Genomic DNA, 19,894 nt, shown 5'->3' with positions numbered 1-19,894 from the left:
TTATTATTGTATAATTTTGAGTGTTATAAAGTATTAGATAACAGAGTGACACTGTATAGCAAAGAAAGCAGGATCAGTATTTTTTCTTCTACTTTACCCTGTTCTGTAGTTTTTATTATTTTCATTATTTTTCCTGTTTAATACTCTTTGATCTCTGGCTCCTAATTGCACCTGACCTTTCACATCATGAGAATGATAAAATAAAACCAGGAAAACCAAGGCAACCATGTATATTGGAACAGTCCTCAATGATTTAAACAACTTTAAAACAACTATGTGAATTATTCAGTGTCCTAATGTCAACTTATCAAAACTCAGAGAAGTCAGAAAAGTAAAGAGTTACAGAAAGCAATAAAATAATCTTCAGATTGAAGGAACATTAAATCATATCTAGCCCAACACACAGACAATAGAGGAAACCTTTCTATGATACCTCTTATGTATGATTACCCATCTTCTACTTAACACTTTCAGTGATAGGAAACTTTATTTTGTGAAGTGGTTCATTTGGATATGTTAAAAAGTTCTTCCTTAATTTGAGGCAAAGTTCTCATAAAGCTAACTTCTTAGGTAGGCTCTCTGGAACTTCAAAGGATGTGTCCACTCCTATGTAACAGTCCTTTAAATACTTGAAATTAGCATGGTCCCTTCTAAAGTCTTCATTCATCCAAGCAAAACAGAATGGTATAATTGGATAGCTAGATGGGACCCTGAGGATTATCTAGTCTAGTACAATTCCAGCACCTAAGCAGGAATCCCCTCTAAAACATTCTCTATTAGTGATAGTGTATTGTCTAATTTTTTCAATTGTTTCTTATATTACATAATTTCCAGATCCTTCATTTCATATTCATCTAGGAGTTCTAAAATTTATTAGTGTACTAGAAAGCTATTACTCTAGATGTGGCCTGCAAGGGCAAAATTACAAAGGGACAAATTATATTTCTAGATATAATAGAATCATACAATTTCTGAGTTCGAAGGGAAGACAGAGGCTGTTCCATCAACTGTGCTTCTATTCATGCATTTTTTTTTTAAAGCAACTGTGCTACCAACTAACTTCAGATGTTCTCCACAGCTCTATTCTGGGCCTTCTTCTCATCTCTTCCTAGAGTATCTCACTTGGTGATCTCCTCAGCTCCCATGAGTTCAATTATCATCTAAATGCAAATGATTCCTAAATCTATACATCCAGCCCTAGTCTTTTTCAACTTTCAGTCTTATACAAGGATATGCTGAACACAGGTCATACTACCTTGTGAAAGCTGACTTAAATTTTCAGTGTGAGCATTTATACCTCAGAAATCAGCAAATGGTACCAATAGGGGCTTGATTTAATGATTTGTTGATTGTCTAGACTTAAGAAACTGAGAGAAAATGGTAATTATGCTGACTAAACATAAAAGTTTATCATAAGTACTCTTCTTTTCTTGAAGAGTTAGTTGTTTCAGAACATCACTGGTCCTACATGACCATTCTCCCTTCAGACATCTTGAACTGCATGTCTCACAAGTATCTTAAACATAAAATGTATTACTGCTGAGGGCACAACAACCCTCCCAGTCATCCAGACTCATAATCTTTGACTGCCTTCTGTCACCCCATATATCCAAACCATTGTCAAACTGTTGTTTCTACCTTCACAACATCTCTCACATATGTGTCATTCTTTCCATTCACATAGCTGCCCCCCTCACCCCCAGCTTAGGCCTTTACCACTTCTTGTCTGCATTATTGCAATAGCCTTCTGATTGTTCTCTCTGACTCAAGCTTCTCCCCATCCAATTTATCTTCCATAAACCATAGGTCTATGTCATCTCCTTATACAATAAACTCCAGTGAATACCTATTACTCAATGAGTTAACATATGTAAACTGTTTTGCAAACCTTAAAGTATTATATAAATGCTACTATTATTATTTTCAGGATCAAATATATGGTCCTCTTTGACATTTAAAGCTCTTCACAGCCTGGCCCCTTTCTAGCTCCTTACGCTTTATTCCCCTCCACAAATGCTTATGATTCAGTGACACTCACCAATTTGCTGCTGTCACACATATGCTTTTGCATTGATTGTCCCTTATGTCTAAAATATGGTCTCTCCTCATTCCCACTTCTTAGCTTCCCTAGTTCCCTTTAACACTCAGCTAAATTCTGCCTTCTGCAGGAGGCCTTTCTTGGGCCCCCACCTATTAATACCTTCTCTTCTGAGATTATCTTCCATCTACTCTGTATGTATAGTCTAGGTGTTTAGTTATTTAGACGTTGCCTTCCCTATGACAATGTGAGTATTTTGAGATCAAAGACTATTTTTGCCTTTCTTTGTATCTCCAGCAGTGTCTGGTGCATAGTAAATGCTTATTGACTGATGGACTTCATACTAATTTTATGACCAACTAAAATCCCACAGAATATTTCTCCTTTTTCAGTTCTTATGTAACTTAGTTTTAAAAATTAAATGTAGGACTTTTAGTTCTATTGGTTTGGCAAGACAGAGCATTGTATCTTATCAGGATAATAATTAATCGTGATTCCTAAAGCCATTCAACTATCAATCCCTCCTAGTTTCATATTATGTAAAAATTAAATAATCAGGACCTCATCTGAGACTTTAATAAAAACCTTGTGACATACTACATACAATGTGGCATGCCATTTTTTTTAAGGTTTAGATCAGTTCATAAAACAACACTCTTTAGGCATGGTGCTTCACAAATATGTCTACCTGTACTTTAGCTAACTCATCTTTTACAGTTTGCCCACAAGATAACATGAGAAACTTTGTCAAATACTTTGAAGAAATCCAAATGCATTATGTCTATGGCATTGCCCTGCTCCATTAATCTATAGTAGCAAGTCTATTTTTTAAGATGAGGTTAATTTGGTTTATATCATGATGGTTGAGATTTCCTCTCTTTACTAAGTGCTAACCAACCATCAACTTAAAAATCTGTTCTAGAATTATGGAGCAAATAAAGAGATTGGGGAGCATGAGAAGGGGGGAGAAGCATTTATATAGTACCTACCATATTCCAGGCTTGTGCTAAGCATTTAAAGTATATTATCTTATTTGATTCTCACAACACTCCTGAGAGGTAGGTGCTATTATTTTCCCCCATTTTACAGATGAGGAAACTGAAGTAAAGAGAGGTTAAGTTACTTGCCCAGTGTGACAGGACTGATAAGTGTATGAGGTCAGATTTGATCTTAGGCCTTCCTGACTCCAGGTCCAGTAGTCTATCCACAATGGCTCTAAACAACTTTACTATCTCTAATAGTTTCCAGAATATATCTTTTAACCCCACTTTTGAAATTCATGGCATTTGTCTATCTTTGGGCTTCTAACCACTCCTCTATTCTCCATTCTCAAAGAGGACTGAACACTGGTTTTATAATCACAATTATGAGCACTTTCAGTACCCTAACCCTTAATTCTTCTGAGCTTGGGGATTTGAACTAATTAAAAAGAGGAAGATATTCTTTATTTCCTGATCTTTGCTTTCAATTCCTTATTCACATTGTTTGGTATACCCTTTCTAGTTTGGAATCATTCCCTAGTATAGAATTTGAGTATAAGAAATACAGAATTTGAGCTGCTAATATTAAATTATTCTTCTTAAGCCATGAACATACTCCTTTCTCATTCTTATTCTGAACACAGGTTGTTTTTTTTTTTCCCAAATCATGTTTTGAAGCATAACAATTTTTTTCTGTAAGCTTCAACTCATTTCTGGGTTTTAGCTAATGATAATAATAAACACAATGTGTACTATGTGCCAGGCACTGTGCTGAGAGCTTTATAAACATTAATTCATTTTATCCTCATAACAGCCCTGGGAGGTAGATGCTATTAATGTTCTCATTTTACAACTGAGGAGACTGTGGCAAGTGAAGGTTACAAGATTTGCTCAAGGGTCACACAACTAGTAAATGTCAGGTTGGATTTGAACTCAGGTCTTCCTGACTCCAAGCCCAGCATTCTATAAACTGCACCACCTAGGTGGCTCTGGGTGTACTTGTGGGTATCAAGGCCTGGACTACAATCTAAAATCTAAGAACTTGACAAAAAAGAACAAATGACAAATGCTAGAAGGTACGTGGGAAAACTGGTATTTTAATGCACTGTGAACTAGTCTAACCATTCTGGAAAACAATTTGGAACTATGCCTAAAAAGGGTTTTTTCATACTCTTTGACCCTGCAATACTGCTGCTACTCAGTCTATATCTCAAAGAGATCAAAGAAAGATGAAAAGGGCCCATATGCACAACAATATTTATAGCAGCTCTTTTTGTGGTGGTAAAAAGAATTGGAAACTGAGGAAAATGGCAGCTAAACAAGTTACAGTACATGCGTGTGATAGAATGCTATCATGCTCTAAGAAATAATGAAGGGAGAGTTTCAGAAAAACCTGAAAAGATATGTATGAACTGATTCAAAGTGAAGTGAACAGAACCAGGAGAATTATTTATACAATAATAACAATAATGTAAAGATAATCAATTTTGACAGACTTAGAAAATCTGATCAACACAAAGGACTCAAGATGAAACAAAGTATCCACCTCCAGATAAGGTGGTGGATTCAGACTGCAGACTGGGGCATATTTTCTCTTCTTTGTTTTAAAAAATATTTTGGGCGTGGCTAAGTGGGAATTTTTTTTGCATAATTATACATCTCTGTAATAGATCTTGTTTTTCTTGTCTTCTCTATGGGTGGAGGAAGGGAAAGAGAAAAAGAGAGAAGTCAAAACTGAAAATAAAATAAAACCGAACTTTAAAAATAAAATAAAATCTATGAACTCTTAGTTTACTGTTCTATCAAATGGCTTAAATTTTTTTTTGATTGTAAATAGTTTTTAGCCTTTTTTGTAACACATTAAAAATTTTAATAAAAGTTTTATCAAATAAACTTTATAGTTTTTAAATTTTATTAAATAAGTTTGAATTAAAGTTCATAAATTTTTTTATTAAATAAGCTTTTATTACCTAAAAGTAATTTAAAATTTTTACTTGAAAACAGAAAGTGCTGCAATATTGTATTTCTATGTCATAAATATAATACTTTCTGTGTTTTATTATGTGGTCTTTGCCACTGAGTGTCTGTTCTTAAATGTACAATTTGAATATCTGCTATTACTTAGTCTAGCATGGTACAAGTTTCATTTCAGGGATATTCTCAGTTTAGAGTTGTATCTCAACAACTTATACCGCAAAAAAATCACCAACAAATTTCAATCATCCTTATTTTAGGTCCTTTGTTTCCTGTATACTTTTAACCTCACTAATTTTTCTTTATAGATGTATTGTTAATATATTTAGTTTTAAATAGTTGGTATTAATTGTGAGTAATATATTGGTATTGAGCACACTTCAGTTACTTATTCACAAGTCCCACTATTAACACTATACTAAGAAAGAAAGGATCTAACTTCAGTTCCCAAATAAAAAAGAAGTAATTATTTTTAACTATTATAACTTTGTAACCAATATAGTTTCATAAATTCTCAAAGGAAAAAACTGATATTTTGACATGATGCTTAAATTTGAAATTGACATCTCAACTGCATTTTGGTTATCTGTTGGCAAAAATAAACATTTGACAAAGAGAAAAAAGTAAAAATAAATCTGAAATTTAATACAAATATTCTGTACTTTTCCTAAAAGGAAAAAAAACCAAATATTGTAACAATGTAATTAATTTATTTCTGTTTCAATAGATTCTGAGGTCTTAGTTTATTCACTTGATAATTTTAAATTTCATTGACAGAGTGATGTGTTGGCTTTGCCACTAACTAGCTATATGATGAGCAAGTAATTTCTTTGAGCCTCACTTTCACCATCTGCAAAATAATGGAGTCTGACTAGGTGATCTATCTGAGGTCCTTTCAAACTCTAAAATTTGATGATACTACTTTTCACAGGATAGTGACTTTATGCATTCTTTGTTAGTTATTTGTCCATCTTTCTGCCTTTTGTGTGTGTTTTTTTAAAAAACCTAATCAACTTAGCTCATAAAGCCAAGATTTTTTTCTTAGTCATCAGGACTGTTCACAATTCTGTATTCAGAAGTAAATTTTTTAGTCTCTCTCGACTTGAATTCCACTTTAGAGTCTCTGCTATGCGGTCATACTGGCATTTTTTTCCTCAATTTTTTGAAATCTGCTTTCCTAAAATCTACACTACTTATTGGACTAAGAGACCACAGAATTCTCACTACGGAGGTACCCCCTTCACCACTACCCCTTCCCCAAGCTTGAAAGAAAAGAACACAGAATAGGAGATGATCAAGATTCAGATGTAATTTCTGTCACAAGACCTGTTTCCCACAATATTTCTGTGGTTAACAGTAGGAGCTACCAGGACCAGCTCTGGTTTTAGCTAGGACGAAAGAAAACCTCTAATCATGTTCTCTATACCTCCTTATTCCCATGCTCATGTGACTATGTGTTCTATTGTAATTATAACTCCTTCTTGTACATTTCAATTTGGGAGGGTCTGTCTTGACCTAAAAATCAAAATGTCTGCAAGCAAATTTGTCTTCTTTCCTAGACTAGCTCCTCGTACTAAATTCCCCATTTTTGTGGATGACAATACTATCCTTCCCATCACTCAAGGCTTGAACACTGGGACGTCCTCTTCACTACCCCTCCTCATCCTGTTAGTTTTCTATCCCTCTCAACCACTCAATTTAATGCTACCATGTTTGCTTTTTTCTTTTTTTTCTCCTTGGAATTCATCCTCTTATTTCCACTACTACCATAGGTGTCCAGGACCTTATTTTCTCTATCATTGACTACTGTAAAAGGCTCTTAACCAATCTCCAATCTATTCTTGATGTGGCTGCTAAAATAATTTTCCTATTCACAGTTCTGATCACTTTAACCCGCTGTCCAAAACCTGTTATTAACTTCTTAGTACTTAATATTATAATAAATCTGGCACTCAAGGGCCTCTATAACTTGGCCCCAGTTTACCTTTCTACCTTTATTTCACCCTTCTCCTTTATGTATAGACTCTATATTCCAGTCAAACTGGACTATTAATTGTTCCCTAATCATCTTCTGTCTTCTTTTAAAAGCCTCATATATATGCTTCTCATGCCTGGAATGGACAATCCCTCCAACTTGCTCTACTGAAATCCTTTCTTCTTTTGTTTCAAAGTCCTATATTAAGTGTCACGTGGTTTATGAAGCCTTCCCTATTTCCTCCCATCTAGAATTGAGGGGGATAGCTAGGTGGCACAGTGGATAGTGCACTGAGTCTGAAGTCAGGAAAACCTGAGTTCAAATCTGGCCTCATACACTTACTAGCTGTGTAACCCTGGGCAAATCACTTAACCCTGTTTGCCTCAGTTTCCTCATCTGTAAAACAAGCTGGAGAAGGAAATGGCAAATCACTCCAATATTTTTGCCAAGAAAACCCCAAATGGGGTTGCAAAGAATTAGACATGACAGAAACAACACAATAACAATAACAACAACAACAACAGAATTGAGGTCTCCTAAAACCTCTAATGCTACTCTGACCACTACTACATACAATTTTAACTTTTATGATTACTAAATATGTAGAAAGATATATAGATTCATAATATATATGTATATATAGATACACAGTATCACAAAAATCTTAGTGCAGTTTTATAAGGTATTAAAAATTAAATACAGCTTAAAATTACACTAAGCCTTTGGGAAACCCTACATATGTAACATTTAAAAAATTTTTCTCTTGAGTTCTCATTCTGCATTTTCAATTATCTACCACATAGGTTCACTTAGATGTCCTATTTGCATCTCAAACTGAACACGACTAAAATGAATTTATTATATTCACCCCCCTAAATCTGTTCCTCCTCCAAACCTTCTAATTTCTGTTGAAAATAGTCCAGTCCATGGTATTGAAAACACTCTCTTCTAGCCACCCAGGTTCAAATCTTCAAGTCACTCTCAAATCATCCTTACCTGTAATATTCAACTGGCTTCCAAATCTTGTTAATCCTACCTCCACAATTTCTCCTTCATTTGTCCTTTTCTCTCCTCTCACAAAACCAATACCCTAATTCAGATCCACATCATTTCTCATCTGGACTACTGAAAAATTCTCCTAATTTAATTCTCTGCTTTCAGTGTCTCTTTCTCCCTATCCATTCCTCCATCTAGCTATAAAAATAATCTTTCTAAAGCAGAGGTCTAACAAATAGCTTCTTTGCTCAAGAATCTTCGGTGTCTCTGAAATAAAACTGACTCTAAGATAAATTGCAAACTTTCTAATTGTCTTGAAGTTAAAAAAAAAAAAAACCACCCAAAACTCCTCAGCTTGATATTTAAAGCCTGTCACAATTTGACTCAAGCCTTGTGTTTCTAGACTTATTTCAAATTACTCTTATTGATGCACTCTACATTCTAGTCAAACTGGCCTATTTGCTTCACCATAAGTTTGGTATGCCATATCCCACCTCCATGCCTTTGAATAAGTTGTCGCCTTGGTCTGGTATGCGCTTCTTTATCTCTATCTGTTAGAACAGCTACTTTCCTTCAAGTCTGAACTCAGGTGTCACCTTCTACACGAAGTCTTTTCTAAACTATGTTAATTGTTGGTGCTTTCTTCTTCATTAAATTATATTGTAGGTGGTATTTTATTTAAATGTTGTACCTCTTTGAGGACAGAGAGAATTTTTCATTTTGTCTTACCATCCCCAGTGCCTTGCCCAGTGCCTTGCACACACATAAAAGGCACATAAAAATGTTTGCTGCTTTTGAATTGAGTTGTTTCCTTCTCTAGAACCCCTTTGTAGCTCCAGTTAGTTCAACAACAAAACACTGAGAATGGCTGCAAATCTTGGAACTTCTCGAGCATTAACTTGCTATTCATTACATGTAAGGAATAAGCCTCTATGTCTACATAATGATAGACATAGAGACAGAAATGACCAATTCAGTCATCCAAATGTTCATACATTTGATATCATTGCATAAAACATTCAGGTGATTAAATGAAGTTTTTACATACTGCTGTACTGACGAAAAGCCTTGAGATGGGCATAATGCATTCACTGTACCATACATATCATCAAAAAAGACTGATAGAAAAGGCAGGAATTATTTTTAATTAATAGTAACTTAAAGACTTCTTATAATTTTGTATCACTCAAAAATTCTCAGTATGTTAATAAGCACAGAAAATTGTTAGCTAATTATTCATCAAGTGTAAGTTAAATAAGATTGAGGGAGGTAAAAAAGACTACAATAATAGTATTGGTAGCAATTGAACTATATAAATAGTCTTAACCGATAATAGTAACAAACAGTAATCTTGATGGATTTGTTCAGAAAATAACTTCTAAAACACACAGAAAAACACTACTAAAATATAGGCATTGATCTTAAAATTTATTTTCCACCCTATATATTTGTTTATAATTAAATATAGTATGAACTATATCATTATAGTATAATCAGAAAGCACTCTTGATAGAAGTTAATATTGGTAAAATGACACAAAACGGAATTCACAAACTTTTAATAGCTTGGCTTTTGTTAATCTTTAATGATACTTTATACCTATTTATGGTTAATTTTTCCTTTATATACTGCGAATTAAGCATACAGCTTAAACATTAAGTTTCTAAAATTAATTTTAAAACATGAGAACTTTTTACAAGTATCAAAAGCACATCTATTACACTGAGAAATAGAAGCTACTGTTGCTGCTATTAAGTTGCTAATGTTTAAATCACTAGACTACCTCCTTTGGGGCAACTTCCTCCGAAATCCCCACATATGGCTATGACCATTTCACTTTTCAGACTAAACACATTTATAGAAATCTGTTAGATCTTGCAAAGCAAATGTTAAAGTTTTTTTTTTAAATAACCTGTTAATATCTTAATAGCTAATTTAACTGTAGTCATGCTGGAATTTCAGTCTTTCTTCTGATATTTTTATGGGCCCTTTAAATTACTTTAAAAAGAATAATTATATTCATCATTAGTCAGTGCTTGAATTTTGTAAAGGAAAGCAAATTAAAATAGAGCTTAAAATGACAAGGAAGCAATCTTAATCAAATGTAATATATATCTACTATACCAGCAGGAGAGCAAAGAGATGGCAGGTCTGAGAGGATGGTAACTGCAGCTGCCACTAAACGAGCACTTTCTTCAGATAATCTTGTTTTGGTGGATACATGACTTGGTGAATCTGACATCTTGGTACTGAGATGTGGCATATGCCGTACTAAGATGAACATCAATAGCTCCATGGTTGCAAAGACAAGAGATTTTCCAGGAACAAGCCCACCACTGTCACCTCCTTCTCCTAACACAGGGCAAGTCTCTTTTTCCATATCATCTTCATCTTAGATAAAAGAAAATTTGGTGAAACTTCCAACATAAAAGGCAACACATACCACCAGATAAAATACAATATGATAAAAATACTTAAGAAAAGTATTCAAAAAGACTAGCAAATACAAATCTAATTGATGCTATGAGACAAACCTCATTTCAATGGGCTTAATTATATGTCTGTCACATTTCATTATACTCAAAATGACTTTTTTAAAAAGGGCCACTGATTGGGCTTTAAAATGTTTTGGTTATGTAGAGATTTTTATTATAATAAATTTATTATAATTTGTTAGCTATGTGGATCTCAGATAAAAATAAAACTGTTTTTAAACTTTTATATTATGTTCAAAACTGAGATGAAAATTGTCAGCAAGTTCTATGATCTCAAATATTAAAACATTTCTGAATTTATCAACAGAAGAAATAATAATAAGAGGAGAAGGAATAAGAGAAGCTTACATTTATCTAGTGCTATAAGGTTTATTAAACTTTTTACATTATCTCATTTGGTCTTCACAACAACCCTTTGAAGTAAATTGTATTATTATTCCCATTTTACAGATAAAGAACTGAGACTCAGAGAGGTTAGGTGAGTCAACCAGGCTTACAAAGCCCACATCTGAGGTCAGTTTTGAACTTGGGTGTTCCTAATTCCAAATCTAGCACACTCTTGCCTGTATAGTACTGTTTCCTTACAAAGGAAAAATTCCACTCATTTTCCTTGCAAAAGTGATCCTTTTAAAAAGACAAGGTGACCATTGGTGCCTTACTTAGAGTGTTTCTTTTTTCTTGCAAATAATCTTGAGCCGCTCTAACTATTTGCTGTACCACTCCAGTGACCAACAGCTGGACTGAGGGTGGATTCCAAGTCAAAAGGAGTCGATGCAGCACATTCAGCAACTCGACACCAATGAGCTATGATAAATTAAAAGAGAGAAATTTAATTCATTCTCAATTCCCAAATAATTTACTTCAATAAAAATCTAATAAACTGACTGCAAAAAAATCAAGAAATTTAGAGATCAAGGCGTTAACTGCATAACACAATGAACAAGAATAATAGCACAAATAATCAAAGAATGGTGATGTTTTATTCTAATGTATTTTCAGGCAAAAATCAGATTGTGACTAGTATTTAAGTACTCAAACGGTGTAGAAGATAGGTTAATCTTATGAGGCTAACAGCATTAGGATCTTTAAGTCACTCAAGAATATTAACCACTCCACTACAAGGATGCCTGAGCAATAGAATTATTTCTTAATCTGAAGAAAAAGTTCATATAAAGAAAAAGTTCACATAAAAACTAAATAATTACATTTTAAGTAATTTTTTATTTATACAATCTAAGGAGCAGTGACTACAAATAAAAACATATATATGAGAAGTTTTTAGAATTCCAAATTTTTTTGTTTTGTCTCACCACATTATTGCATCAACTTTACTACCCATACTTTCAGAAGATAATTTACTTTCCAATTTTGAGAAAATTCAGTACCTGTAAAGTAGAAGAGAACTGTATTGACCTTCTCTACTATTCAAAACTTCTCAGCATTACCACATACTATCTCTTCCTTCCCTCTTTCCTCTCTATGCCTTCTCAGAGATAATCCCTCAAAGTATGTCCTGATCATGTCTTTTCCCTTCTCTAGAATGGTGATTCAGGAATCAAGCATTCTAAATTTCACTCTCTAGTACTATAAAAAAGCATTCCATTGACTTTTTTTCTCTTCTTTATGGCCAAATTTCCTACAAAAAGTTGTTTATGCCTGATTTTTTATTGCCTCACTACCAACCTGTAATTGGTACTGTAATTATATAAACATATACATTTAAACACTAGCAAAGTTAATAAGACATTCAAAACTAAAATATTCACCAATTGCCTTTTGGACAACTCCAACTGGATATCCCATAGGCACCTCACACTTAACATGTCCAAAAGAGAACTCCTTATCTTTCCCTCCAAACCTTCCCTTCTTTTCAACTTTCAATTGTTAAGAGTACCACCATCATCTCAGGCTTGCAGCCTCAGTGTTACCCTAGATTTGTCACTTTCATCCACATACCCATTGTTGATCTTCTTGTTTATGCTAATCACCAACACTGCAAAGCAAAATAATCAAATATCCAATGAAATGATTCTTCTTGCTGCCTTTGAATGCATGGTAAAAACCAACCCTGTAAACTCTTTCATTTGCTTCTCTTAGGAAAATCTGTGAGCCATCCTTTCATATAACTATAACTTCCTTTTGTCTTCTGGTTTTTTCTATAGTGAGAATGTCAAGATAGATATGATTTGAATTCTATAGTAGTACTGTAGTAGTATTTCATTTCCATCACTGGATAATACTTTCATATTTATATTATAAACAGTTAAGCCTTGCTTTCCTACATCCTCCCACCTCCACTAATGTACTCCACACGTCTAAATTTGAAGTCTCTAATTTTCCTCCCCAAACACATCCCTCTTTTCAACTCATCCTTTGAAGTCCAAATCAAGATGCCAATTCTTCTAGAAAGTTCTCAACTATATGTGCGGTGTTATTTGTTTCACTTAACAGAAAACTCATAGCATGAAATGAAAGATCCATTGTGTAGTTAAGAATATGTTACATCTTCCTTACTAGATTATAAACTCTGTGAGGGAATGGACTATCCCATTTAAGCTTTTTCTCTCATCCTGCACAGTTCTCTACATGATACTTGACAATTATTTGAGTTGATCTATATATGATAAAGGAGACCAATCACAAAAATATTTCTGTATGTATATTGTAATATATTAATATATTATAATATATTCTTTATGTATATTTATTTCAACAAGTTAAATCTACTTAATATAAAGAACATAATTCTATAGCACTAAGACGCACTGTACCTGATCCTCTCCAATGTGAATTCTGGCACAAGGGGATTCCAGTAAGGTATGCAATGCCTGCAGACATGCTGTAACATGTTCAATAGGTTCCTCAGGTCTTGGGGAACAAAGAAACTGTATACTAACACCTGAAATACATAGAGAAATTACCCTAATTTTTCACCCTAACAAAGTTGAAACTGCTTTTATATAACACATAGATTATTTTAACACAGGCTTTACCATTGCTACAGAGATGCTCTAAAAGTATCAAATAGTTTGTCATTTCATACATTGTACAAGAAAAATTTCAAATGGCTCACCTAAGCCACATCTTTCCCAGAATGAGCCAAATTTGACAGGATCTAATGTAGCTTTTCACTTAGGTTTAACAAAAAAAAAAAAAAAGGAAATCAATCATTCAATTAATCAGCAGATTGGGAAGATATTAGTTATTTTCACTTCTAGGACCCTGTCCAGAGAGAATTATTTCTAAATATCACGATTTTAAAATTACATAAGAACCTAAAAAAGATTTATGAAGTTATATAAGGAATATTTTTCATATATACAAAGTTTAAGAGATCAAACTATATGGGTATTTTCAATATGGTGAGTTAACAATAGCTGTCCTTATTCTGAATACTGGCAAACACTCTATCAGCCCTCTTTTTAAGTTAACAGGTTTACTAATTAGTTTAGCACTTATTCGTCTCCTATTTTGCTTCCTTCTTATGACAAATATATGAAGGCAACAAATTTCACTAGACAGTCTAAGTTTTCACATGTTAAATCAACACCTGTAAGTGTGATATCAATTTAGATTCATACAAAGTTATTTACTATTTGTTCTAATTTTTTATCATGGTACAGTCTGGTAAATGCCAAGCAAAAAGAAAAGCTGCCAATTGGTGAGGAAGTAAATTTGTTCCTGAGAAACGCATCCAATTATATTCTTCTATGAATTGCCCTAGTAGCTGAAATTTTTACTGGAAAATTTTTAACATTATACATAATATTTTATAATAATCCTTTATTATATTTGGAAGATGAGCTAAAAATTTCACCTTATTTGCTGTTCCTTCTATGAATATTGTTATTAGCTTTTTCATCATAAGAGGTGAAATCTTAGAGGTAATAAAAATCTTGAAATATATTAATATAGTATCCTTACCTAAAATCAGATGCATTCTGTCTTTGTTGATTTCTGGCAAAGATTTAGTATTAGCTGTTGCTCCAGGTGCCTGGTTTAAAATGACAGATGTTGGACGTTTTTGTAAACCAGACACTGATGTTTCTTCTGTTGGTTCTGAACTAGTAAATCCTGTACTATTTAACCAAAGTGCTACTGCATGGAGAATTGGAGCCCAAGAGTTCCGGTAGTGAAGCCGAGCTGTATCAATTGTCTCTGGAGTATAAAAGGCTCCCCCTGTCATTCAGTTAGAAATGTTTATTTCTTAATACAGGTATTTCTCATATTATAAACAACACAGTTCAATATGAAATCTTAACCTCATTTCTCCTTGTCTGGCTTATCCTCATCCCAGCTTCTGCTTAGGAAGCACATCTTTACCTGTTTTTTTTGTGTCATGGCTGGGGTTAATAGGTATTCTCCTCTTGACTTTACTATGGTCACCCATAATTCTAATATTCTCTTCCTTCCAGTCAAGGTATCTTTCTTTTTTATTTCCACTTGGGCCTCACCATTAGGAAGACCCTTGTTCTTCCCTTTTTTTCCTCCTCATTTCCATTTGAAACATTACCAGCGTAGTGGCTTACAAGAAGGACGGCATAGTAGACACTAAATAAATGCTTAATAAATTAGATTACTGTCATCAAGGAATCCTATTTATTGTTAGAAATTCAATAGGGAACATGGGAATGGTATATAAGCAGTGCTCAACTTACAAATGAGCTATGAACCAAAAATAAACTGATTAGGAATCTGGGATGAGTTTTCTCATAACATAAATGTTGTGAATTGAGGTTGAATTCTACAGTACTGCTAAGGACTAAAGGCTTTTTTGGACCGTACAGAGAATCTAATTCTCATTTATAACTTTTTTCCCTCTAGAGGAAAATGCATTCCAAATTTGAACAACTTCCTTTTGGACACAAGACATTCATAAGTTGAAGACTACTTATACAATCACATAATAGTGTGCATTTTTTTAAATGGACAAATACAATATTCATTGTAACTTTCATTAATGTTACACTTTCAAGAAAATTGTGGGGGAAATGAATAGTTATTTAATAAATTATTTTTAAGAGTATCCTATTCCACAATGTCAATATTTTGTGATAATATTCAACATTTTGTTTGGATGAACAGATAAGTCTGTTATCTTTTGAAGGTCTGCAAATATGAGTTTCATGGAGAATAAGGGAAAAAACATAGCAATATTGTTTGATCATTTTTTAGTCAAGTCAGACTCTTAGTGACCCCATTTGGGGTTGAGAGAAATGATTATTAACAAGCAATGATTTGAGGAGATCCGCCTTTTACCTAAAGTCATCATTTCAAAGCTCAGGCTCTGAAGGTTGAATTAACTTTCTCCCCAATCATGGTCTGACCTCAACCAACCTTACAAGGAATTTAATCTAAGATTGGGAAACTCATTGTGCTCTACACAGGATTCAGTGGGGATAAATTATTTGAATAGATTACCCAAGGCTGGGCAATTTAGAAGTAAACAACATAATCAAAATTCATTAGACTAGGTCCAACCTTTCATTGTTAAGATTCATTCTCTGTCATTATTTGTTAACCAAATAATGTTGACAGCTACCCTCTGGAACACCCACTTTTGCAAGGGCATAAAAGCCACAAACCCACCACCATGACTGTCTTTGGTCCAAGAGACAGATGGCCAAATGACCATTCCTTTTATTAAGAAAATGCTAGCATTATTAATAAAATGATTAATTATCCAGAAACTATGTTTCTTGAACTTTTTAGGCATCATAGGGTTTTCTTGGCAAAGATACTAGAGTGATCTGCCTTTTCCTTCTCCAGTTCATTTTACAAATGAGGAAACTGAGGCAAATAGGATTAAGTGCCTTTCCCAGGGTCACACTGCTAGGAAGTATCTGAGGCCAGATTTGAATTCACAAAGATAAGTCTTCCTGACTCCAGGTCTGGCACTCTATCCACTCCGCCACCTAGCTGCTCTGTAGCAATATAGTCTACTATTAAAGACTTAATGTTTTAAAAAGGCAAATGTGTCTGAAAGTATTTAAATATGGAAATATACAAAACATAACACAACTGTAAGATATTATTACTCCTTGCCTCTAACTTTTTGTGTTTAATCTTTATACTAAACCCCACCAAAAGCAAAACTATATCTATAATACTTACCATCTGGTGGAAGCTGACTTGAAAATTCAGCTGGTAGAGTCAAAAGTGCATAGTCTTTTAATGCTGCCAACCAGAGGCGGCTAAGTATCGGCAATTCAGGCTGTACAAGTGTAATTAAACTGTCTGGTGGCAGCTCATCTATGGTCCCATAATCATCATCTTCATCATCAGTGTTTTTTATGGTTCTTTTTGGTTTAGTCTCTGCTTCCTTTTTAATATTCATGGCAACAACATAAACCTGATCAAGGTTATGGCATACAAATAAATAAAAAGGAAAAATTTTTAGCCAAAATCATTATACATTTCATTTATCATAACTAACTGATTATAAATATTGTAAAGCTACCAGTTTTGTGAATTTCTGGTAATCACAAATTTTAAAGTATTCTTATTACAGTAGTTTATCGCCATGTTCTGAGAGAGCCTTCCCTCCCTGATTGTCCTGTTTTATGGTTACTTTCCCCACCCAACACACTCCCTTGCTTTTCCCTTGTGCTACCCCATAAAGACTCCACTAAATTCCTTTGTTTGTACTGGGATAAAGTTACATATTTACGGCCTCCCCAGTCTTCTTTATAATTCTATAAACTGTTCTATGTGAAAGTTTATGGATGGGAAACTTTCAAGCAAAGGATTTTTGCAACTGTTTTTCCAAATCCCAATATGATGATATTCCTTAAGGGGTATGCAATATTCTGGCATGGCAAGAACTAAAAATTATGTACTATTCATGTAGCTCACCCAGATGTGTTCTTTTCTCTTTTTAAGGAAAAATTATCTTAATTTGTTAAACATAAAGATAGGACTACTAGAACTTGAGAAAAGCATTAAAAATACTTCCTATGGGAGATGAAATGTGTTTCTCCTCTGTATATCTCATGGGCTTTGACAACTGACTGGTACAAATCTTAAAGAATGTGTTATTAAGATGATTAGCAAAAAATCAGTTTCAATTTAATTGAACTCATGAACATTTATTACTTTCCAGTTACATTCAACACACTCTGCTAGATGCAGGGAATTCAAAGATGATACAAAACCTACTTTTGAGCTCACAATCTAATAAGGGGCAAACAACATAAAGACAAATAATTATGCTAATGCAAGGATCTAAGATATCTCCAAAAGTCTCATGATGGAAAATGCCATCCATATCCAAAGAAAAAACTATGGAGTTTGAAAGCAGATTGAAGCATACTATTTGCAATTTTTTTTTCTATCTGGTTTTGTTTCCTCTTTCTTGTGGTTCGTCCTATTGGTTCTAATTCCTCCTTATAACATGACTGATGTGAAAATATGTTTAATAGGAATGTATATGTATAGCCTATATCAGATTGTGTGCCATCTCGGGGAGGGAGAGGTAAGAGGAGAAAAATTTAAACCTCAAAAGTTTATGGAAGTGATTGTTGATAAATCAAAATAAATTAATAAAAAATTTTTTAAAAAAAGAAAAATCTACATATAGCCAGTAGATACCTAGGTGTTCTGTCTCCCATTCGAATCTATACCATACCTTGAAGGCAGGAACTGCTTTTTTTTTTTTTCCTTTTGTTGTATCCCTAGCACTTAACACAATTCCTGGTCCCAATTAAGGGCTTAGTAAATGTTTGTTGAGTTATTGAAAAAAATAATTATGCTAAAAGAGAAGAGTATGATACCTACAAAGAGCAAGTTGAGGCAAACTACTGAGAGAAATATGAGGAGAGAGGGAAAACTTTCAGCTGATAAGGAGTCTTTAATTTTTTTTTTAACCACCAGGGATCAATATCCAGGTATTAGCATACAACTTTAATAGAAGTCATATTTGTTGTTAGTGATATTTACATGTTAAGAATGAATCCAATAAGAATTTCAAATATATAGTACAAAATAAGAATACACATTATTAATCTTCATATATGGTATTTTGATCACATCACTGAAGCAAATGAATCAAAGACATTATGAAAGTCAGCAGAACAGCTGTTACAGGGAAATGATCTCGTGATCAGGAACTTTATAACTGTCACTTCTTTAGGGGAAGTTGCTGAATGTGGTTGGGAAATTGAGAAAACTTTCTGTGAAGATGAACTGTATTTTTGTTTTATCACTTTACTTTTTATCAACTATACCATTTTAGATCCTTAAAAGATTTGCATTTGACAGTCAAAAAGAGTGTGGTACACTTTGAGTCCAAAATTAAATTCCACAAAAACTACTAACAACATATTTTCATGCATTTCAAAATAACAATGAAACAAGTCTTAGAAAAAAGAAAACTATATCTTCTTATAAGAATTATTACCTAAAGTATTGAGTCTTAATTTAAAAAAAATACTGCATTTATCAACAAGGATAAACAACAAATATAAATATTATTATTGTAACTTATTATTGCCTAAGCTAAAACAAAAAAGTAAAATAAAATGGTAGAAAGGCATTCTTTTTTAAAAAGACAGCTTTGATTTGGGTCCTAGAATTTAGCAAAGAAAAAAAAAATCCTGAACATCTCATGAGACATTTTGGAAATCATGTAAACTTTTCAACTTCTTCATTTGTGAAAAGAAAAGTAACATAACTTACATCTATCACCTCCATAAATATTGATTACATATTTTAAGTTAGCAATTCCTTAAGCTGGATCTAAAGGAGCAAAAGAATGCTCATAGTTACTAAAGGCTGTATAGCCAAAAGCCCCTGCTGCTAAAACAGGAAACTAAGAAAATGGACTGGAAGAGGAATGAAAATAGTTACTAGAAGAGGTATTTGGGAACAAGGCCTGGTAGAACAACTGGGAAAGACAGAAATAATGAAAATAATTGAGAAATACTGGTTTTGGAATGAGAAGAAGGAAAAAAAATCAGGTACTAAAAATTAAATAGACTTGAAAAATTCATTCAGATGTCAATGGGGGTTGCTGAAATATAGACAGATGAGAGAACACTGGTTTAAAAAAAAAGTTTTCTATAATTTATGTTTGTGTGTATATCTTACCTAAGTTCCCCATAATAATAAAGAAGTAATTCATATAAATCTGAAGACACTTCATTTGGTTTAGTGTAAGAGGTGAATATCCAAAGAAATTGACAATAAATCAATATTTGTAACCGGAAAGAAGGAGATATTAGACTTTCAAAAGAATCCTTGACAAAATCCCATGACAAAAGCTGTTGTTGTTGTTTTTTTTAAACCAAACAACAAAATTGATTTACAATTCAAAACACCAAAGAAGAGGATGGTGAAGGAAGATTATGAGCAGTGTTGTTGTACAGTAATTTTTCTGTCATGTCTGACTCTTTGTGATGCCATTTGGGGTTTTCTTGGCAAAGATATTGGAATGGTT

At 33.4% G+C, this 19,894-nt stretch overlaps 1 protein-coding gene across 2 annotated transcripts in view; it reads right to left on the bottom strand.

Moving 5' to 3' along the window:
* HEATR5B (HEAT repeat containing 5B) overlaps positions 1-19,894 on the bottom strand; it is a 133,537-nt gene that overhangs the window by 14,741 nt on the left and 98,902 nt on the right. For both annotated transcript variants that reach the window (XM_027850505.1, XM_027850504.1), the window contains 5 exons: positions 16,573-16,810; positions 14,383-14,637; positions 13,230-13,357; positions 11,118-11,262; positions 10,088-10,354 (listed from right to left, as the gene is read on the bottom strand). In XM_027850505.1, coding sequence (XP_027706306.1) covers positions 10,088-10,354; positions 11,118-11,262; positions 13,230-13,357; positions 14,383-14,637; positions 16,573-16,810 — 1,033 coding nt within the window. The remainder of the gene's footprint in view (positions 1-10,087; positions 10,355-11,117; positions 11,263-13,229; positions 13,358-14,382; positions 14,638-16,572; positions 16,811-19,894) is intronic.

This window comes from Vombatus ursinus, unplaced genomic scaffold (assembly GCF_900497805.2).
Source record: "Vombatus ursinus unplaced genomic scaffold, bare-nosed wombat genome assembly UNPS02009062.1, whole genome shotgun sequence".
Classification (NCBI taxonomy): Eukaryota; Metazoa; Chordata; class Mammalia; order Diprotodontia; family Vombatidae; genus Vombatus; species Vombatus ursinus.
The sequence above is the reverse complement of the archived record's forward strand: the minus strand, read 5'-3'. Positions and strand labels throughout refer to the sequence as shown.